The 23,037-nt window shown below is 47.8% G+C and overlaps 1 protein-coding gene across 1 annotated transcript; it reads left to right on the top strand.

Moving 5' to 3' along the window:
• Positions 1–1,496: 1,496 nt before the first annotated feature.
• Positions 1,497–9,100, top strand: TEX55 (testis expressed 55). The gene is made up of 4 exons (XM_054043617.1): positions 1,497–1,563; positions 2,727–3,152; positions 4,701–4,763; positions 5,758–9,100. Exons 1-4 carry the CDS (start codon positions 1,546–1,548, stop codon positions 5,866–5,868), a joined length of 618 nt encoding a protein of 205 aa, XP_053899592.1. The 5' UTR covers positions 1,497–1,545; the 3' UTR covers positions 5,869–9,100.
• Positions 9,101–23,037: the final 13,937 nt, after the last annotated feature.

Here is a 23,037-nt window from a genome sequence, read left to right as displayed (position 1 = left end):
CCTTTTTGAGCTCTGTCCCAGATATCACAACTTTTTTTGCATAACTGGGCATTTGTCCCGTTTGCTCTTGCCTTATAGGGACACGGAGGAACATTTGGCAAGAGCAAATGGGACAAATTTCCAGTTTTGCCTAAAAAGTTGTGATGTCTGTGATGGTGGCTTGAGCCCCATGCAGCAGGGCCTGGGCTTGGAGCGGGTCTCAGGCGATGCGAGATGGCTCGGGTGAGTGATGACGCCAGGCGGCTTGGGCCATCATCAGCCCTACGGAGCAGGGCGAATGACAAGCAGTGACGCCAGGCAACTCGGCCATAACAGGCAGCTCAGGCCAGCCCCTTGCATCGTCACTTCTGGGTATCCCGTTTTCACTTTAGGGAAATACGGTTACCCTTGCAGGAGCCCAAGGGCCACAATTAATGTGTATACAATAACATAATAGTATGTGCTCTCTCATCGGTGGGCGTATCTTGTGGAGAAAAGTACCACCAGAATAGCGAGCAGTGACAACACATGGAGCCTCAGGTGTCAGTGAACAAAGTAATTTATACCAAACAGCACAATGGATAAGGCTGGGTTCGGTGTCTGAGCCAGCCAACCCCTAAGCTGGGGTAGACAACCTATGGCACGCGTGCCAAAGGCAGCACATGAGTTGATTTTTCAGTTGCACTCACACTGCCCACCGGTCCAGGGGGGGGCTCTGCATTTTAATTTAATTTTTAAATGAAGCTTCTTAAACATTTAAAAAATCTTATTTACTTTACATACAACGATAGTTTAGTTATATATTATAGACTTATGGAAAGAAACCTTCTAAAACCGTTAAAATGTATTACTGGCACGCGAAACCTTAAATTAGAGTGAATAAATGAAGACTCGGCACACCACTTCTGAAAGGTTGCTGACCCCTTCCCTAAGCTCTGCCCCGGCTCTCTCGCTACCCACCTCCTGGGGCCCACACAGCGCTCTAGCTATTTCGCACCGCGCAGGTGGCCCGTGCAGACTAGAATCACCCCAGGCTCCAGCCTGAGGCGCTGGGAGCCCGGCGGGTGCATAGCCCATGGCCGGCCGCAGCACGGCCGCTGCCCGATCTCGAGGCGCTGATGCGAAGCCCCCGGGCGACCCCCGGCATCCCGCCCCGCACCAACTCCTCGTGCAGCCAGCGCGCGCCACAACCCTGCCCTCGCCCCTCGCCCCCCGGCCCCTGCGGGGGATGCTGTAGCCGCCGGCCGCGCAGAGCTGCCCACTCCCGGCGCCGGCACGAGCCCAGCTCCTGCAGCACGTGACCGCCCAGCCCTAGAACTCAGCCCCTTCCGCCCGATTCCGAGATGGCCGGCAGGAGCCGTAAGGCCGGGCAGCCACGTGACCTCCCCGGGCTTCGGCCCCGCCCCTGCTCCCTGCGGACAAAGGGGGCGGAGCTAGAGGTCTGCTGTTCCCATGCCGACCGCCGCTAGCGTCTGTCCCCTCCCTATCTCCCCCCACCATACGGAGAGCGCCGAGAGACAGAAGAGGCCGGGGCGGCTGGGCGATGAAACGCGCTTCTGCTCCGGGATGGAGGGGCCGGGGCAGGTGAGACACCAGCAGACTAGGCCTCCCCAGACAGCCCCCCCCCGGTAGAACACCCTCCCGCAGCCCCTGCGCCCCCCTGGCACTGTGCCCCCTCCACATACTGCTGCCCCCTTTACATCTCCCCCTCCACACACACACTCTGCCCCCCTACATTGCTCACCCTATCACCCCCCTGCTCAGACCCCTGCTCTCCCCCTACACCTCCCCCACACACACTCTGCCCCCCCACACATTGCCCAACCTATCACCCCCTTGCTCTCACACACATCTGCTGCACCCTCTACACTTGCACTCTGCACAATGTGTGTCTGATAAAATGCAAATCCCAAAACTACACCATGGAGCCATGCTACCAGCTATCAGCCTGTCACACTGACTGGCTGTGTGTTAATTTGGGCAAATCGTTGCTCTCTGTACATTCATTTCCCTCCCCTCCATAAAACTGGCAGAGTGATATTCACTCATTGTCACAATACTTAGCCCTTATCATCCATAGAGCTCAACACGCTGCACAAGAGAGGTGCAGGGCAATATAATTATCCTCATTTTACCAGTAGGGTAACTGAAACAGGGAAAGGTCAAGTGACTTGCCTCCAGTCACCCAGAGTAGTGAGCAGAACTTGAGTCTCCTAAGTCCTGCACCAAGACTCTACTCCCTGCTGAAGCACACTGCTATCCAAGGATGAAAAGCACTGTTTTGTATAAGCTCTCAGTTCTGTGGATAGTCTTGTTTGCTGCAGAGTTTTTAAAGCAGAAGCCTCTTAGAGAAGGTAGGATTACAGAGCCATATGTTGCTTAAACCTTTCTGAGCTGGAAAAGAAAGACTGAAATCCTGGTCCTATGGAAGTCAATGAGAGTTTTGTCATTCATTGACTTCTATGGAGCCAGGATCTCAGACAGAAAGTAGCATCTCTTATATGAGGAATAGAAAATTCATATTCCCCTTTTCATACTAGAAAGAGATGAGGCCTACACCAGTGCCATCCTCTCCCAGAAATATGTGCTCTAGCAAATGGTGGAGGAGCCCTTGCTGTAGGAGCTGTAGCTACAAAGGAATACTGGACGTCATCCCACTCTCATATAAAAGGGTGCAATAACATAATGGGTCTAGTGCACAACTCTATGCATTTAAAATAGTTTTTAAAATGTGTTAAACGTTTTAGCCAGAGCCTGAAGAAGTAAGAATGACTGAAGTGCAAGAGCCTGTTGAATCACCAGCAGCAGTGATTGAGTCACCTGGGGACCAGTCACCTATAGTCGAATTGCCAACATCAGTGGACCAGTCACCTACAGATGAATTGCCAGAGTCTGTGGCTGGATTACTCATGGTTGAATTGCCACAGTCCGAGACTGAATCATCTGTGGCTGAATTGCCAACAACTGTGGTCAAAGTACCTGTGTATGAATTGTCACCATTTGTGGGCAAGCCACCTGTGGCTGAATCAGCAGAGACTGTAGTCAAAGCACCTGTGGTTGAATCAGCAGCAGAGGTTGAATCACCAGAAGCTGAAGAGCCTATGGTGTATGAAGACCCCTTTGAAGTTTCCCTTATGTACATGGAGAAACATAACATTCTGCAGATATTTCAGGTGAACTTTTCCTTTCCATCTCCTCCTCTTCTCCCAGTAACTCACTTGAGAAACAGAGCCTAAAGTTAGCTTGTCAACATTGTACTGAGTCAAATGTCTGTCCACAGGCTTCTTGCCTCGTATTGGCTCATGGCCAAACCATGGAAATTGGAAGGCTGATCATTTCCAGTGATTAAAGCAGATCTAAGTATGGGAAAGAACTTGACCAGCAAGGAGCTGTCACCCCAGGTCATGATCCTATTTGGTGATGCAGCATTTCATCATCTTCTGGTGACAGCATGCAGGAAGGGGAAGAGAATTGGGACAAAAAAATGTATCGGACAGGCATTCCCATCCCCAAGCAGCAGGGCCATATCCAAGCAAAGTGTGGCAGGAGGGCAGGGGGGATATATGCTGTATGCAGTTAGTGGAGCTGGGGGCAGCACATCCTTGGTGCTCTCCATTTCCACTCCTGCAAATGGCTTATGTACAATTGACCAGAATGGAGACTCTATATTGATGTGACAACACAAATGAGAGGCAAGGAGGATTCTGTTTCTCCATCCTCCTTTCTCACTCTCCCCAAAAAGTCCCTGCACTGAAGCCATTTGAAAGTACTTTTATGCATAATCTATTATTTATTACTCCAGTAGTACCTGGAGGGCCAAGACAAGATCAGGGCCTTGTCCTGTGATTGTCTATCTAGATTTAGGGCAGGGACTGTCAAGGGTAGGAGAAACGAAATATTATTAAATCCATGTTATAGATGGGGAACTGAGGTACAACAAGTCTATGTGACATGCCCAGGGTCACAGGGGAAGAAGCACAAATTGAATCCAAGTCTCCTAAGTCACAGTCCAGAGCCTTAGCCAAGAGTCTAGCCTTCCTTTCTTTGGTGCCCCAGCCCCCACTGAGCCAGGAGGGAGGGTATCCTCCTTCTCCTGGCTCCTGGGAAGGAAGGCAGTGAGTGTTTTTGAAAGGGGAGTAGGGCGGGTTCTTCATCTCCTTTGGCTACCCGCAGAGGAAGCAAAGCTAGCTTTTTTTTGTCTTTATCAGCCCAGGTCCTGCATTATCGCTCATGGTCCTGTTATGCTCCAAAATGTTTACAGCTAAAAATAACAGAACACATTAAAATCCAGGAACAGAAGTTAGACTTACAGAGCTAATTGCCTGGATCACTCTTCTTTCCTTTTCAGCAGACCAGTAACATATTAGCTTTATTCCAATCCTTAGTGCCTCCAGCATTTCCCATGGGTTCTGAACAATAATTGCCAGCATTTGAGTCAACTTAGTATCTGATTCCCATGACATATTGTCCAGCTCATTTGTATTTGTTCACATTTTCCAAATGTTCCTCTACCTGTTTCTATCAATACCAGTATTTACAAGCTCCCCGTTACTTGTTCACATCTCTTTATTTTTCCATCCATCCTGTACCACATCCCAAATACTCAGTAATCTCATCCCAAAGACAGGGCATCCCTGCCCTCGGCAGAACTTTCTGCATCCTTGAACCTATTACCTTCCTTCAGCAGGAAAATCTAATAACACTCCTACTTTCTTTCTCAGGAGATCACTGAAAACTTGGTGTATGAGAAGCCCGATGACCCCCTGCAGTTCATGTTGCTGCAGGTATGGAGTGTTTGGGTACACACACCGAGCCTGTCTTTTAGGTCTGCAGCAGAATTGTGGCTGAGCAGGCCAGAGCCACAGTGAAGCCATGAATATTCCTCTCGCCATGAGTCTTGATACTTGGAAGGAGGAGGATAGGACAGGGGAAGAATGGCCTGGATGACAGGGTCTGAGTGTGTTTTAAAGGGGCAGGACATGGCAGGTTGGGGAAACAAGGCTGGAGGGTAGGGTCAGTGTGTAGAAGGAAAGGATACAGCAGGAGACGGTGGGGTACATAGGTCTTACAAGACAGTGTCTGGAATTGTGAGGGAAAGATCATGGACAGAGAATGATCTATCAGCAATGGGAGGGTTTTAAAATACAGAGAACTAAAAGCTTGTGGAGTGAGAGACAGTGGGAATGGGGGAGGGGTTGGGGGGCACAACAAGAGATGGGAAGGGATTACAGTAAAGACAAAAGAGAAGGAAGGGCAGAAAGAGGATCCCTTTCATCACTCCCCTCTCCCAGGGAAACAGACCCCATAGAATATCAGGGTTGGAAGGGACCTCAGGAGATCACCTAATCCAACCTGCTGCTCAAAGCAGGATAAATCCCCAGACTTTTTTTTATTATTAAAATTTTAATTCTAGTTCCCTAAATGGCTCCACAAGGATTGAACTCACAACCCTGGGTTTAGCAGGCCAATGCTCAAACCACTGAGCTATTCCTCCCCAAACTGTTTTTTAAAAGCAACAGAGTCCTGTGGCACCTTATAGACTATCAGACGTATTGGAGCATAAGTTTTCGTGGCTGAATACGCACTTCGTCAGACTCTTTGTCGCTTTTTACAGATCCAGACTAACACGGCTACCCCGCTGATACTGTTTTTAAAGGGGACCCAAGTCTTGTCCTGTACTTCAGTTTTCAGAGCTGGTAGAAGCGGTTGTGGTGCTATCTCTGGGCTCCAGTGTTATGGCATTGGAGGGTGACTTGACCACTTTCTTCTCCTCCACAGGTGCAGTCCATGATGAACAAGCAACTGGAAATGGAGGAGGAGGAGGAAGAGGAGGAGCTGGCCGGTGACAGCTTCTACACAGCAGAGAACTTTCCTGGTGGCCAACAGTGACCTTGGCAACATGGTTGTTAGCACAGGGCCTCTGGCTAGCACTGCACTCTCATGCTTGGTGGAAATGGTTTTGAACAGGTCTGATGGTAACTGAGCTTCCTGGCCTCTCTTGTTCTGGGTGCTGTGCTTCCAACTGCTTGTAAATTATGCAACTGCGTGTTATCATTGATACACAAACCTCCTAAGAAACACACACACAACCCCCTGAACATTCCTGCCTATCCCCAGGGCCGGCGTGACCCATTAGGCGACCTAGGCGGTCGCCTAGGGCACTGCGATTTGGGGGGTGGCGACCACAGCGGTATTTCGGCGGCGGGACCTTCCACTGCCTCTGTGGGGGGTGGCATTTCGGGGCAGGACCTTCCGCCGCCTAGGGCAGCGGAAAAGCTGGCGGCGCTCCTGCCAAACCCACTACACAGCTTGTACACACAGAGGCTACATTTCTGTGCACACAGACCCTACAGCTCTGATCTCACACATGCACAGACAACAGCACAAACCCACAGCAATCAGACTTAATGGCTCTTGATCCAACCAGCCCTTGAACACTTACACACGTCTCTACCTTCTCTGTTCTGTTTTGGTGGGTGGTCTGTCCCAAGCGGTCATATAACAATCCACTGTATAACAGTTTGGAACTCCAGTGTCCACACTGGGAGAGGACTTTCTCTGTCCCTCTCCCTTCCAGAACCCCCTTGCCCCACACTGGAAGGGACGGTTTCCCCTCAGCTCTCCCTGCTGAGTTCAGATCACTCTGTCCTTTTGTATTCTTCTCTCTGTCATGGCATGTACAATTCCTATACACACACAACTAGAAGGTGAAGTTAAGGTTGCAGGGACATGTGTGTGGCTTCAGAGCATATCACCTCTTAAAAATACTAGTTGAATAAAAAACAAAAACAAGTGATAGAAACCCAGGAAATTTAGAGTTAAAGGGTACTTCTCAAACAAGTAACGCAAATTACTGTTATCTATCATTCAAGTTACTTATACGTAGGGTGACCGTATTTCCCAAAAGGAAAACAGGACACCGTGCAAGGCTGGCCCAAGCACCCCGCACCCCAGGGCTGGCTGGAGCAACTCACCCGAGCCTTCCTCCCCTCCCCACAGGGCCTGAGTCGTTCACCCAAGTCCTGCTCTCCCCCAACCCATATGGGGCTGGTGTCACTGCTTGCTTCAGCCCTACCTGGCCCTATGCCAGAGCTCTGCCTCCCGCCCCCTGCACCAGGCTGGCATTGCCACTCGCCCCTCCCCCCACACACATGTTCCTCCACACCCCATTTTTTTGACACAAGTGGGCATTTGTCCTGTTTTCTGTTGGCAAGGCCAAACGAGACAAAAGTCCACTTTTTCCAAAAAAGTCGGGATGGCCGGGACAAGGCTTAAAAAAGGGACTGTCCTGGCCAAAATGGGATGTATGGTCACCCTACTGATATGGTCCTCATCACCATAGTATATGAGTGCCTATCTCCACCCCCTTAGAAATGTCTGTTTACACTGCAGGTATAGAAAATGTGCACTGTAGAACATTGGCTTTATAATTTATTTCATGCATACCTATCTCCAGTACTTAGTATGCTGTTTTGGCACCACACTGACCTTTTCTCTTTTTAGGTAAGTGCTTTAATATCATGATCTAGGTCTTTGAGGTTTGTATATAGTCACATGCTAGCTCTGTATCTAATGGTATTTGAATAGTTACCTAATGCCAGTCCTTTCCACTCAAGGATCTCCAAGCACTCAGAACTATTAGTTAATCTATTGTATTCCATTTTAGAGGCATGTGAGTACCATCTTTCTTTTACAAATAGACCATGATCCTGTAAGGCATGGAGGGCCAGATTTTTACAGGTCTTTAGGTGTTTAAAGATGCTAATAAGCACCCAGTGGGTTTTTAAAGTGTCCTTAGCAGGTTAGGTACTTAACTCCTATTGAATCACTTAGGTGCTTTTGTGGCACCTTAGAGACTAACAAATGCTAGTCTCTAAGGTGCCACAAGTACTCCTGTTCTTCTTTTTGCGGATACAGACTAACACGGCTGCTACTCTGAAACCTGTCATTAGGTGCTTTTGAAATTCCCATTAGGTGCCTATCTGGCCCTGAGTGCCCTCAGCACCTGAGAGAATTGGACTCTTAATGAAATGTGGGGAATGATTGTTTTCAGGCTGGTGGTATTTGTCTAACCAAGACTTTTTGTAAAACCCTTTGATGTGCATTGAGTATGACTGTTAGGAAGGCTGGAAAGCAGCAGCATTACTGTCTGATTAAGACTGAGGTTTTCTAGCTTTTTGTGCCTACCTATCAAGGGAAACTTTATTTGAGATGGATAAGTTAGTGTGTCATTCTGATTCTTTTGTCAGGATATTGCTGTAAAACAGAGTTAAGATGCCTAGGGTACCTGGCTTAAAAAATGCAACTTTAACTCTGAATTGACTGGGTTTCTAACATTTAATTAAGCATTGTGTTTTGTTGTTTGTTTTTTAATTTCTAACATTCCTGAAAGGCCATATGCACTCAAACCACTGATGAGCCTGCAGCCGTAACTTCACTTTACTGAAGTTTTTTGTGGGGGGAATTTCCTCAGTTTCTTTTAAATGGCCCTAAGATTGGCTGGAGAGGAGCCCTGACCTGTTCCCACAAATCCTATGAGTTTTGCAAGAGGGGAGGCTCAAACTGGCAGTCCTTAGGAGCTCCAGGGGAAAGAATACCTCTTTGGTCTGCTGACTGCATCAACTCCTGCTACTAACATCTCCACCCATTCTTGGAGGGGAGGCTTCCCATGGGTGCACATAGAGGGAGCTGAACTCTTGCAAACTTCCGTAGGTTCACAGGAACAAGGCTCCTCTCCTGCAGGGACCAGGAGGTGCACAGGAATACAGCCCCATTCCTTTCAATGGTGGGATGTTTGAAGGACTGGAGCTGGCTGCCTATGGCTGGCAAGAGAATTGGGGTGAGGACTGTAGAACTAAGAAAAACTTCTTTCTTGTTCCTCAGGAGGTCCACTAGGAGAAAGGACTGGCTGAGAACAGGGCTTTGATGGGGGTAGCCATTACCCCATTCCCCTGAACCTCCTGCAACCCACAGAAATAGGGAGACCCACTTGTGAACCTTCCAATAGAAAAATCTTTCCCCCCACCCTTTGACGAGCCTTCCAAGTTGATCACATTACACTTTTAGCTCTCTCTCTGCAAGGGAAAGGGCTGGAGACTTGCATTAAAAAAAAAAAAAAAAAAAAAAAGAAAGAAAGAAAGTTAAGGTCTCCAGCAATCATGTGATGTCTTGTATTCAGATTGCCAGAGCTGACCTTCCTGGCAGCATTACAGAATGAAATTTAAATAACTTTTAAAATCAAACTTTAAAAACTATATTTTGGACCTGGGTATCTCAGCTAAGGGAGTCCAGTAAAGTAGATTTTATCACTGTCCTTTCTATCAGAAGAGTTATGTGGAACCCTGGACATCTCTATTTAGGATGTCATAAATCAGAACCCCCTTGTCCGATTTGCTTCAAAGTTAGAAAAAAAAATTAAAATCTATCTTAGCCCCAGATATAACCAGATAATTTTGAGGGTGATATTTTGAGGCCTTGCGAGGTGGGGGTGGAGGGGGTTCTATCAAGGGGAAAAGGGAGCAAATCGGAGTTTAAAATGGAAACTTAGTTGCAGTCTTGCCTTTGGAAGGACTGTCCCTATTCTGTAATGTTTCCCTCTAAGCCATGGTTCCCTGTTGATAAGTGGATACAGAGTGGCACAACTGTCTCTAATAGCAACTGGCAAACTTCTTGTTGTCTTCAATGCTCTGAAGGAACTCTCAGTTCACTGTGGGACATGGTACTATCCCTCAGACTATTTCATATACAAATCTGACTATTCTATATAGGTTCTTAAACTGTTCTCATCACCATAGTATCTGAGTGCTTTCCAGTGGTGTATTAAGCAACGTGACTAACATCTGTCACACATTGTTATCATGGTTGCCAACTTTCACGCCATAAATTAGCACTCCGACTTTCACAATAAGCCAGAAATCAAGTTAATCCCATTTCAAAACAAGGCCAAAACAAGTCAATCCCTAAGAACCCCACCACTCTATGTGACTAGATTCCCCCAGCGTACAGTCTAGGACTGTGGTGGGCCTGCTGTGCACCCCAACTCTCCCTACCCCCCTTGCCCGCCCCTGCTTGCCGGGAGCCGATCAAAAAAAAAAAAGAAGCAACAAGCTACAAGCCAAAAACTAGGCAACAAACAACTCACAAGCCAATTAAGCCAAAAACAAGCCCAATTTCTCTGGGATTTTTGTGGGCTTGGCATGTCTGATTGTTAGTTCTCCCGCTGCAGAGAGAATGAGAGAAGTGTGTGCAATGGAGTGTCTTGTGTGGGTAGGGGTTTTTTGGTTTTGTTTTATTAATGTACACACTCCTCTGCACTTGGAGCGGAAGGTGGTGAGGTTTGCAATTGTCCTTATCTCCTGGGGTAGTTCATACCACTGTCTAGGACTAGGTTTCAGAGTGGTAGCCGTGTTAGTCTGTATCAGTTAAGAGGGGTCCTTGTTGCACCTTAGAGACTAACAAATATATTTGGGCATAAGCTTTCACCCTTCTTGTCAACTGTTGGGAATGGGCTCCATCCCCCCTAATTGAATTGACCTCGTTAGCACTGACCCCCTACTTGGTAAGGCAACTCCCATCTTTTAATGGGCTGTATATTTATACCTGCCTACTGTATTCTCCACTCCATGCATCTGATGAAGTGGGTTATATCCCACAAAAGCTTATGCCCAAATAAATTTGTTAGGTGCTACAAGGACTTTTCGTTGTTTTTGTCTAGGACCAGCATCCAAGAAAGCTCTGTCACCTGCACAGATGAGCTTTATCTTTGTTACAGAGAGGTCCATTGACTGACATACAGGCATGACACTCAGCACTGGCATGATACAGAGCTGGTGGGACTCAGGGTCATAGGAGTGGCTGCTCCACGGACTCTTGCTAATGATAGAAGGATGAGCAGAACTTGTAGGGACTGCACACAAAGAAATCATATCAGCCTCCAAATTGATTGGTTAGATCTGAGGCCAAGAACAGAATTTTTTGCAACATCTCTGCATGGGATTTAAAATGAGCCAGACTCCTTAACATAGAAATGTTATCGCTCTGTTGATTAAAGTTCTTTTGCAAAGATCAGCCACACCCTCTGCTGTGCTTTTTACATCAGGCAGAATGTATAGATGGGCTCTCTCGTCAATGGTCAACTGCTTATGGCATGGTACATTACTGCTTGATAAAGACTCATTGGAATGGAATAATCACAGTCAGACACTTCTTAAAGCTGGCCTAACTCCACTGATTTCAAAGGTGTTACACAGGTAACAAACTTTGGTTAGTCAGTGGTGAGTCAGGTCTCTAGTCTTTTGGGGCCAAAGTTAAGGCCTTGTCCAGTAGCCCTTACACATATGAATAGTACTCTTGGGGTCTTGTGACAGAGCACTCTACTCACTACTGGTTGGTACCTCCTCCTGGCTGTTCTGGGGATTAGCTCTGACAGGCCAACACCTCTTCCTGCAGTTGCCCTCCATCACTGTCTCTTTATTGCTCTACAACCCCTCTGTCGCTCCAGGAACTGTAGCTTCTTCTTTGTGACTCAGTCCTTCAGCCAGATCACTAGTTGGTTTCCCCTTCCAGGGTGTCTTTCAAAGTCTCCCTCCACAGGCAGTCCTCACCCCCACTGTCCTGACTGTGTCACTCCTGCAGTGACTACAGCAGCCTTCCTAGTTACTGCCCTTAGCAATACCACTCTTCAGTGGTTGATAGGGGAACCCAGGCCCACCCTTTGCTCTGTAGTGAACAGTTAAGGTCTGCATCTACACAACCTTATTGCTCTCACCTCCTGACTGACTGACTGACTCCTTCCTATGCCTCACCACCTCAGGGAGAGGGCCCATAGGCTTCCTCCATGCTGCTCCCCACACTGTTGCTGGCCTCCTGGTTTTATAGAAGCCTCGCCTGTTCCCTCACAGATGAGCTTCCTTCTAATTAGCCCCCTCTATATAGCCTAGGCAGCTTAATTGGCTAATTTGGCCTAATTCAGCTCTTGCAGGGCAGGTGGGGGGTACATCCCATCACAGGTCTGAACATAGGTGTAGGCTGCAGATTCAAGCCATGAAGTGGGAAAGTGTGTGTGTGGGCGCGCACACACAACAGTGACATAATGAAAAGGTAATAGAGGTGTTTGGTAGGTTGGCATATTATAAGACTGTGCAGAGCTCTTCTACTGAGTCACCCTGAGGTCAGATGCTAGAACCCTGGAGACAGATTATTTATGCTGACTTTCAGGCCATGTCTACACTAGAAAGCTCACAGCGGCACAGATGTACCGATGCAGCTGTGCTGCTATAAGATTGCTCATGTAGTCGCTCTGTGCCAACGGGAGAGAACTCTCCCGTCAACATAATAAAACCACCTCCACGGCGGTAGCCATGTCAGCAGGAGAAGCTCTCATGCTGACATAGCGCTGTCCACACCGGCGCTTCTGTTGGTATAACTTATGTCACTCAGGGGAGGGGGGTGTTTTTTCACACTTCTGAGCGACATATGTTATACCGACAAAAATGGTAGTGTAGACATGGTCTTATTCTGTTATCAGATCAGTGGCATCCTATTTGTGCCAACTCCGGAGTAGGAATGTATTTGAAACAGAAGGAACTAAAAGCAGGGACAGAAAAGTCCTGCATGGAAAAACCCTGGCAACACCCAAGCCTAGGAGAATGAGTTTTGTGTTACCTTGCTATTTAAGTTAATATTAAAGTCAAATCTAAGAGCAGGGGTAAGTTTGGTGTGTATTCCCTATTGGGAGTGGAGTCAGAGCATGTTAGCTTAGAATGAAAATATAGCAGGTCAATGGGCCCATGTCCCATCCATAATGCTGCTGAGCTCCTTTAGGCACATTATTTTCCCTTTTACACCTTCATTTTAACCTGGGTGCAAAGCAAGAATGAGCCCTGTCTGGACCATTTTCAGAGCAAGCTGCAAAACCCAGCTTTCAGGGGGGAGGGATAGTTCAATGGTTTGAGCATTGGCCTGCTAAACCCAGGGTTGTGAGTTCAATCCTTGAAGGGGCCATTTAGGGATCTGGGGCAAAAATCTGGGGATTGGTCCTGTTTTGAGCAGGGGGTTGGACTAGATGACGTCCCTGATATTCTATAATTTCTCAAAAGCCTTCTGTCACAATTTAAGGCAACTGCACCTGTATTATTCCCACATTTGTAGCCAGGGTACCCACTCTAGGCTCCTGGCCCCTCAGCTATCACCTCTCTTGGGCAGAGAACCACATCTCTTTCCCTCCTGACCAGGGTTTTTCCGGGCTGCACAGTTCCCTGCCTACACTGTGAGTTCCCCAGCAAGACAGATTGCCTAAGCAGGCCAATGGCTGCCCTTTGCTTTCACTCCAGCAGCTATAAACAGTGAAATTGCCCACAATTAGAAGTTACCACACAGCCCTTTCTAAGCATCACATTCATTTCTAAAGGCATGTCTCCATTACGCGCTGGATTGACTGCCGAGCACTCTCCCGTTGACTCCAGTACTCCACCAGAGCGAGAAGTGGAAGCGGAGTCAGCGGGGGAGCGTCAGCAGTCGACCTAGTGCAGTGAGGACTCCGTGGTAAGTATATCTAAGTACATCGACTTCAACTACGTTATTCACGTAGCTGAAGTTGCGTAACTTAGATCGATCCCTCCCACCCCCTCCCAGTGTAGACCAGGCCTCAGGTGAAAGCATTCCAGAGAAAACATTAAAAAAATAGCCAAACCTACACCCAGGCTAGTATGCTTACCAGAGATCACCCCCAACTCCAAGAAGGGCTCCAGCAAGGGAGCAATCCTTCATACCCCAAGGGTTGTTCTGTAGTTACAAGTTCATGGGAGGTGTTAGCTCGAAACAAGCATCCCCATGAATCTGTGAATCCCTCTTTTATACAGTTTGGGCCTTTGATGTTGGGACTCTAGAACAGGTTATCAGCAGACAATCACTCTCTTCTCAGGACATAGCTTCAAAAGCTGGGTTTTTGCATAACTAGAGGTAGGGTGGGGGGAGAAGAATTTGCACCAACTCTTGCTGATGGCCATGCTGACAATTTTTCCTAAAATACTTAATTAACTTTAGGAGAAACAAATAAATATGCACATCTACATGTCCAAATTAGAGTAATTTATTTATGTAGGGTTTTATTGCAGACTTAATAATAAAAATAACATACAGTTGTCTCTATTCTTTACTGGATCTAAACAGAATAGAAACACAAATAAGGTGCTTTGCACATACTTGTCTTTTTTTATTGTTTCTTTTGCTTTTTTGGTTACATTTTTTTTAGGCTTGCTAGCTAGTAAGTCTACTTCTGTGAAAAGTGATATTTGTATGTTTGTTAATATCACTTTTCACAGCAGCAGACTTGTTAGCTAGCTGAGAGGCAGTGAAAAGCGATATTAACAAACATACAAATATCATTTTTCACAGCAGACTTACTCAGTCCTGTCTAGCTGGGGGACAAATTGAGCCTTGGATGGGGAGGTGGGTAAGGAGGCAGCAGGGGTGATGAGGAGAGTGGTGAGCCTGGGGGAGGAAGCAGGGTCCAGGGGAGATGACGGGGGAGGTGAGCCTGGTGCTGGGGGACAGAGCCTGCTAGGCCTTGTGAACGGGGGATGAAGCCCACTGCTACGCAGCCAAAGGCCCACAGTCAGACCCTCTGGCTGGAGCCGGCCACTGTACTGCCAGAGCCTGCCATCCGCCACCCCAGGACTAAAGCCAGATGCCTGAGCCCCCCGGGAAGGTGGGGAACTCACACCAGCTATCTGCTCCTCCAGCATTTGCGGCTCCAGAGGGGGGCAGGGCCCAACCCCAGTGGAGGGCTACTGGGTGGTGAGGTTCAGGTAACAGGCCCCCTGCCTGGGGCTGAAGCCCTTGGGCTTCAGCTTTGCCCGTCCATACCCCCGCCCCCCACCTGGGACGGTGGGGCTCAGGCTTCAGTCCCCAATCCTGGGGTCGTGTAGTAATTTTTGTTGTTAGAAGGGGATCGTAGTACAATGAAGTTTGAGAACCGCTGCACTGATAACATATTGCTGGTGTGAATTTGGCACCATACATGACAAAGTTGTGATGGTGAAAGCTCAACTGTTTCTTTATAGAGGGACACAGTGTATCTCAGGTGTTTTTAATAAGTTCCACCTGTTGGCCTTTGTGGACAGTTTAGCTATTTCCATATGTGTCCGCTAGGGGGCAGTACACATTTATGGAGATTTCTTCAGATTATGAAAGCAAGCTGTGAGCTTGGCTCTGAATCCAGTTGCACAGCAGCGTGGCTACAAATAGGAATGCAATGAATACGTTCAGGGCCTTGCAGGCCAAACTGCAGTTCCATATGTCATCCACCTGGAACCAGAACAATATCCTTGGCTCGCCCAAAACCTGGCACCAGGCTTACTCCAAGGTTTACGAACCTCATGAAATTCCCAGGGAACCTGGCCTGAGATTCAGATTGGTTGTCAAACTCCTAAAATGGGGCCATTTCACCTGCTCTGGAATGTCATGAAAAGTATTTTGGACAGCCCCCAAACCTCTGGCTAATGACGGTGTGGAGATGAGTTGCAACCACCCTCTTGCCAATGTGGAAGGCGTCATGGAGGGATTTGTCCCAGTCAGACCCATTTTTCAGCTTACAGATTGTCACAATGCTCAGAGCTCCACTTTCTGCTCAAGCCAACACAGGCCCCATTCATTTCCTCAGGACTCTCATTCTGCAACTGTCTGGTTGTGCTTAGTATTACTGGAACTGCTCAGATCTTGTGGAGAAGAGCATGGTATAGGCACCGAGCTAGATTACAGTGATGCTCGTTACACTTGGCTTCCAATAAGTGCATCTGAAATTAGATGGGGACAGGCAACCATATGTAGCTGGCAAGGGGCCCCTTTCATTCTGACCCATCTTTCTGGAAGAGAAGCAGCTAATGCTAAGGGAAGCAAACCAGAAGGGCTTGAGGGAACGAGGTATCCCCAAATAGCCTTCAAATGTGTAGTTGCACAGAGTTTGTCAAGTCAGTGCACTAGCTACTCTGTACTCACTCCCTGTATGGCCATCCTTACTGTGCACTAAGCGTGCCCTCGGGTGGTTTAGCTTAATACACTTCCAAAGTGCATTAAGCTAATGCGCACAAAGTCATTCTTAGTGCTCAGCAAGAGTGTCCACACTGGGCGTCAATGTGGAATAGCTAACATGCACTAGTAGCTAAGGTGCCACAAGTACTCCTGTTCTTCTTAGTGCACACCAGTTACAGCGGTCTTTTCCCCACATGTAACATAAAGAGAATTGGTTGTGCTGATTCACATGAACAAGAAATCCCTTTGTTCCCTTAAGAGCCAGAGGCAGAGGTGACACAACAAGAGTCCAGTTTTCAACGTGATGGGTCTGAACAGTGCTGCATGGGCAACACATTGGTCATTTTTGTGAACAGATTTTTGTGTGGGTATGTGCTAGAGCAGGGCCATCGCTAGATCCAAATATCACAGCTTGGCCCTAATCTGTAAAATAGATCTCCATTGGAATATCAGAGCTGGAACCGTCTCCAGCTCCAGGGCCATTTGAGCGCTGGAACCACACCCTGACTGGCTGGCCCATCCAGGCACCTGCAACCCTTTCAGACCCTGCAGGCCACAAGGCCGGAGTTACACAATAGTTTGTAGTATAGACCATCTGAGAAACCTTTCAGCAGCTCCACTGGATCCAATGCCACACTCTGAAATGGACTGTCTAAGGCATGGGCACAAGAGCTCTGTCTTCTTGATACCCATTTTCCTTGCTCTGTGGTTTTCATCATAACTGGTAATGCTTTGCCACATCCCAATGTAAGTTTGGACAGGAAAAATTCTTAATCAAAGGGGTGTTAGTTCTCTTTACAGGAAAAGAAACAGGCTGGCATGGGTGAGTTGTTGCAATAATGCTGTGTATCACTGAGGCACACTTAGCCACCATCTGACCATCCATTAACTTTTCCCTTTGGTCTGGCTCCCATTCACAGGAAACTAACTTGTTTTCCAGAGGATCTGCTTTGAGCCAGTCTTCTGATAAGCATGTTCTCTTGGATGCTTTAGGGAATGGCTGCTTGCCAAGGCTCCCTTAAGGGGTGCCTTGGACTTGTCTGACACTCTCTGGGATTTCCACTTTGGTCCATGTTTATCAAGGAACAATCCTTTCCTCTTTAATATCTTTTAGAGCCACTATCATCCAGGCTCCCCAGTGCGCTCCTGACTGCTGTATTTCTTAGGAATGCCGGAATCCTGTGAACATACTTCAGATTCACCTTTATTCTGCTTCCAATTCCCAATACAGAGCACCTCAGCTTGTCCCTCCAGATCATTCCATGACAGCACATAGAGGGAGACCAAGCACCGTGCCTACCCCTCTTACTTCATGCATCTGATGAAGTGGGTATTCAGCCACGAAAGCTTATGCTCCAATACGTCTGTTAGTCTATAAGGTGGCACAGGACTCTTCGTTGCTTTTTACCGATCCAGACTAACACAGCTACCCCTGTGATACCTGGTACCTCTGGACTGTCTAGCTGCATTTTAATGGAGCTAAGGGGAACCTACACAAACAGATCCTGTCTGCCCTGTTCAATAGAGGGGAAGTGCTTACTCTGGCTGCATCCATTTGCTGTGCACTACGGAGCTCCCAACACCTTTGAGCCACAGTCCTTGCAGCTAATTTCTGTTAATATGCACCAGTTTAAATCTGACAGGGTGAGTTATGAGCACTGATTAATATTAGTGCAGTTCATCTAAAGCCCTTTGTAATCAAAGGGCAAAGTACTGGTAACTGACTCTGCTCAACTCTCAGTAACAGGAGAGCACTGGAAACTGACATGATGGTGTAATCCATTCAATTAATAAAATACACTTCTAGTTTCCTACAATCTACTTCATCCAAAGCAGTGTTCATTAGCTAAACAAAAGACAGTTGAAGGTGAGATTTAAATAGAGGAAGATGTATTCCATTTATTTCTCCTCTTTGTTTTTAAGCCCTATAGTGCAGATCTGGATGCTAAGTTAGTAATAATACAGGACTTAAGGCTTGATCCTGCTCCCATTCAAGTCAAATGAAAATACCCCATTAATTTTAATAGAGCAGGATCAAACTCTTCATTTTCTGGTCTGCTGCTGAGGTGTCCCTATCTATGGCTTTTTGGTCTCTGAATTTTAAAACTGATCTCTAGAATGTGGGAAATTTCATATTAACAAAAGTAACACACACTGCCACAATTATTTATGGAAATATGAGGCAGGCAAAGGAAAAATTAAAAAAAAATGAATAAAAGCAAAATTGAGTATTGCCAACCCCAAGCACTCAACAATTATGAGCCAAGACCCCCAAAATCATGAGATTGGTTTAAAAGATTCAGATTTTAAGAAGAATACATTTGGGGCTCTTCTTATTTTTGTTTTTGGAGGCTTTAGGATTCCTGTTTTCAAATGTTCCTCTGCCACCCTCGGGGTTAGAAACTGAATTATTTTTTGGAAAATGTTAATTTTCCAGTTTTTGAACGACAACTGAGATTTGTGTGTAATAACATGACTCCAGGAGCTGAGGCTTTCAGCTGAACACCAAATATTGTGAGTATTGGCAACCCTGAAAACCCATCATATTTATGAACACAACTGTATTGTCCATCTGTGAAACCATCCTGATACAAGTTCATAAAATAAAGTTTGAATTTTTTTGAGAGGAAACAAAACCTTGAGAGTCTCCATTATTCAGCTCTGCTGAGGAATGAAGATGCAATGCCACATACAGGAGGGATTTTCTATCTCCAAGTCCAAAATACCAGGATATATGGAATCACCAAGGTGTATTTATCTAAGCTTCGTACAGCCCTCCTCACAAGTGTATCTGAGATCTTGGAACTAATTAACTGCATTCCATATTATTCTAAGTATTTGCATACAATTCTGCTTTTCAGAATATATTTTTGCAAACTGAACTAGATCCAGTGGGTTATTCCAGTTCAGTATAATTAGCTTCATAGTTATTGCTAATGGTATGCTATTTGTGTCTCTGCACTCAGTAGTGTTTGGTAAACATTTTAGGGATGGAATCATGTTCCCCTGATCTCCCTGGGTGGTGTTCATTCATATATCATCCATGCACTACAGTTATTTCTCTGTCTCCAGTGCTAGAAGATACAGAAGTGGTGATCTTTCCACAAGGAAGGGCAACTCAAGTGAAAGTATGACCCTGCCCACTACGGAGAGCCTTGGGGAGGAGGCCAGAGAGAAAACCAGGATAGGACGAGTGGAATGCGTGGATATGAGCTTAGAGGATGATCTGGAGCCAGGCCAGGGAGAGTTTGAATTCTAGCTGGTTCCGTAAGCATCTTTCTCAGAAAAACCCACATCCTCACCTTCGACACACACATGCAATGAGAGAGTCAGAGGCAGCTGTGAGAAATTCCCCTCTTCTCTGGAAAGAACTGGCACACGGCCATGACATTTGGCTGGTGTATGCAGGACAGGCATGAGATGCAGCCTCAAAATGAAATTGGATTAGAGGAGGAAGGGTGAGCACTGGGCTGGATGCAGATGTCCTCAGTGCGCCTGGAAATGTGAGCAGGGAGCCGGAGCCACTTGGGGAGAAGGAATTTGAGTCTGGGGATCCCTTGTAATGCCACCTTTTGGAGAAGGTGATTGAAATACTTAACAACATGTTAACTCTGCTGGCAAAGTCTGCAGCTCTCAGATCTTTCAGAACACGATTAGGTGACATGGTGACCCAGAAAGTTGGCCTTATTCCCCGGATATGCTGAAGTCCTTTACCCTGCTAGAGCATTGTAGGGAAGCCTTAGTCTATGAGGATGAGAAGGCTCTATAGAGAGAACACAGCTCAATTCATAATCTTCCCTAGTGGATTTTAGTTGGAGCATCAGGTGGCCCTAACAGGTGACTTCTGTTCAGTGCCCCAGAGGAAAGCAAAAAAGCACACACACACACCCAGCCCCAGGAAAACTCAGCCATGGTCAGGGCCGGCTCCAGGCACCAGCCCAGCAAGCAGGTGCTTGGAGCGGTCAAGGGGAAGGGGTGGCACATCGGGCTGTTCCGCAGCAATTCAGAGGTGAGTCCCTCTCGGAGGGAAGCACCTGCTACCGAATTACCGCTGAAGAAGAAAGCGGCATGGTGGAGCTGCCACCAGAGTGCCGCCAATCGCAATTGCGATCGCAAACCCTGGAGCCGGTCCTGGCCATGGTGCCCAGTTTAACCTGTGTAAGTGATCAGTAATCACTGGAGTTACACACGTAGGAACATAGGATTTCCTTTACCCCATCAGACCATTTGTCCATCAGGTCTCCTATCCTGCCTCTGAGTTAGCCAATACCTAAGGCTTCAGCAGTTGAAGATAAACCTATAATGTACCTGGGCCATTGTGTGCGGGGTTGGGGCAAAGGAGGTCCTTCCTGATAAGATCTGATCATCCTTATTATCTTCCCATGCAGAGCTGCAAATGTAATCCACACCAGGGGGGAGAGGTGATGGTTCATCTTCTCTTCTTAACATGGAAGTGAGGCAGACTCATGAGGTCTTATTAGTTTGGCCAGTGGCTGTGAGGTCACACTCTCTGGATGTTAAGCCACTGCATGGCATGGAAGCAAAGGTGGCAGGAGGATGAGGAAGGGTCCATCTCTCCATAGCAAGGCCGACTCATTGATACTACCCATGCAGTCTAATAGGGTTTGTTTGTAATCTTCATTCTGCTGCAGATCATCATTCACGGGCGCCAGCTTCCAAATTTCCCGGAGAGTGCTCAACCCTCACTCTGCCCCAGGTCCCGCCCCAACTCTACCCCTTCCCCGAAACCCCCACCCCCACTCTTCCTGTCCCTGCTCTGCCCCAGGCACCGCCCCCATTGATTCCACCCCTTCCCCTAAGCCAGGGGTGGGCAAACTTTTTGGCCTGAGGGCCACATGTGGGTGGGGAAATTGCATGCAGGGCCATGAATGTAGAGCTGGAGCAGGGGGTTGGGGGTGCGGGAGGGAGTACAGGGTGCAGGAGGGGGTGCGGTGTGCAGGAAGGGGCTTAGGGCAAGGGGTTGGGGCAGAGGAGGGGTGTGGGGTGGATGAGGGGGCTCAGGGCAGGGAGTTGAGGTGCAGGAGGGGTTCAGGGTGCGGGCTCTGGCCTGGTGCCGCTTACCTGGAATGGCTCTGGGATGGCAGCAGCACACACCGGGACCAGGGCAGACTCCCTACCTGCCTGCCCTAGCCCCGGCCCAGCACTGGTCCGGGAAGTGGCCAGCACCACGTCCCTGCGGCCCCCTAGGGGAGGAGGGCAGAGGGCTGAGCGCACTGCCTTCGCCTGTGGGTACCTCCCTTGAAGCTCCCATTGGCCGTGGTTTCCCGTTCCCAGCCAATGGGAGCTTTGGGAGAGATACCCACAGGCGAGGGCAGTGCATTAAGCCCTCTGCCCCGCCCCTGCCCCCAGGGGCCGCAGGGATGTGGTGCCAGCCGCTTCCTGGAGCGACGCGGGGCCCGCGGCACCACAGGGATGGCAATCCTGCGGGCTGGATTCAAAGCCCTCATGGGCCAGATCCAGCCCGTGGGCTGTAGTTTGCCCACCCCTGGCCTTAAGCTCCCACCCCACTTCTTCCCGCCCCCACTCTGCCTATTCCCCACCTCTTCCCACCCTTCCCCTGAGCGTGCCCCATCCCCGCTCCTCCCCTCCCTACCAGTGCCTCCTTTTCACCACAGAACAGCTGATCCGCAGCAGGTGGGAGGGACTGGAAGGGAAGGGGAGGAGTTGATCGGCAAGACCACTGGTGGGTGGGAGGGAGGAAGGGGAGCTTGGCTGCCAGTGGGTGCTAAGCAACCGTTAATTTTTTTCTGTGAGTGCTCCAGGACTGGCGCCACGGAATTGGCGCCTATGTCATAGAATCATAGAACTGGAAGGGACCTCAAGAGGTCATCTAGTCCAGTCCCCTGCACTCAAGGCACAACTAAGTATTATAAGTCATCATCATCATCATCATGACAAATCCCAAAGAGACATAGCCTCCTTGCAGATTGAGTGCCGCCTGGGTTGATCTGTAGCAAGGTGATAGTCTGGCTGGATATTCAGTTTAGGACATTCTCTGATACCCTCCCTTCCCCAAGCAAATTTTAAAAGGCAGGCAATACCAAGTTCTGGGGCACCTCTTAACAGTATCCTGTTGCCCACACAGTACGTTTCCTCTCTCAGTGACAGACTTCACTTTCACAAGGCACTTCCTTCTGCTTCCACCTAATACAGAAGTATGCTCTGTACACAGCACATTCATGTCCCGCGTACAAACCCTTAGGTAATAGAGCTGGTTGAAATTTGTTCTACAAAAAGGCTTGATGTGATTTCCTGTTTGGTTTTGTTGTTATTGTTTGATAAATGGCTTTTTTTTTTTTTAATGACCTTTTTGTGAAAAATGTTTGATATTTTTTAACCTTTTAACTTTTTTAGATGCAAATCAGAAATGAAAATATCTAGATTGTTAGTTATTTTTTCCATGTTTTGGAGATTTTAGATTTTCATTTTCCTCCCCCCCGCCCATCTTTTCCTTTTGTCTTCTTCTCTTGTTTTTCCTTTTCCCGTCTTTTATTTTATTTTTCATTTTTTCCTTTGACTTTTTCCTTTCAAAAATGACTGAACTCGTATTTTCTTTTCCTGTCTTTTTTGAAAATGGAAATTTTTCAAAAATGGGGAGAAATACTGGAAAAAAGAAAAGAAAAGAAAAGAAAAGAAAAGAAAAGAAAAGAAGGGTCCATTTCAAACCCTGCAAAAAGAAAACAATTTCCAAATATTTCACTTTTTTTCTTCCCTTTTCAACAACCACTGTTCAGTCCAACTCATGCCTCCCCCACATGCAACACACCCTGCACCTAACCTGTGCACATATGCCAATCTTGAAAATTTGCTAGTATTGCTGGAGTCAGTGGGTAAGGGAGATCTCGGGGGAGGCAGCAGAGAGGAGTGGGTGGCAGGTGGGGTGGGGCCTCAAGGGAAGAGGCGGAGCGGGGGTGGGAAGAGGCAGAGTAGGGGCAGGGCCGCAGGGTGGAGCGGGAGTGGTGGGGCCACAGTCTGGGCACTAGTGGCCCTCCCACTTCGTGGGATCTT

The sequence above is a fragment of the Malaclemys terrapin genome, chromosome 1 (genome assembly GCF_027887155.1).
Source record: "Malaclemys terrapin pileata isolate rMalTer1 chromosome 1, rMalTer1.hap1, whole genome shotgun sequence".
In the NCBI taxonomy this organism is placed as follows: domain Eukaryota; kingdom Metazoa; phylum Chordata; order Testudines; family Emydidae; genus Malaclemys; species Malaclemys terrapin.
Note: the sequence above shows the minus strand (reverse complement) of the source record. Positions and strands in the feature narration are given on the sequence as shown.

Coding starts and splice junctions, on each gene's coding strand:
- TEX55 (XM_054043617.1), top strand. Junction 3,153..4,700: donor ACATTCTGCAGATATTTCAG/GTGAACTTTTCC, acceptor TTTCTTTCTCAG/GAGATCACTGAAAACTTGGT. Junction 4,764..5,757: donor TGCAGTTCATGTTGCTGCAG/GTATGGAGTGTT, acceptor TCTCCTCCACAG/GTGCAGTCCATGATGAACAA.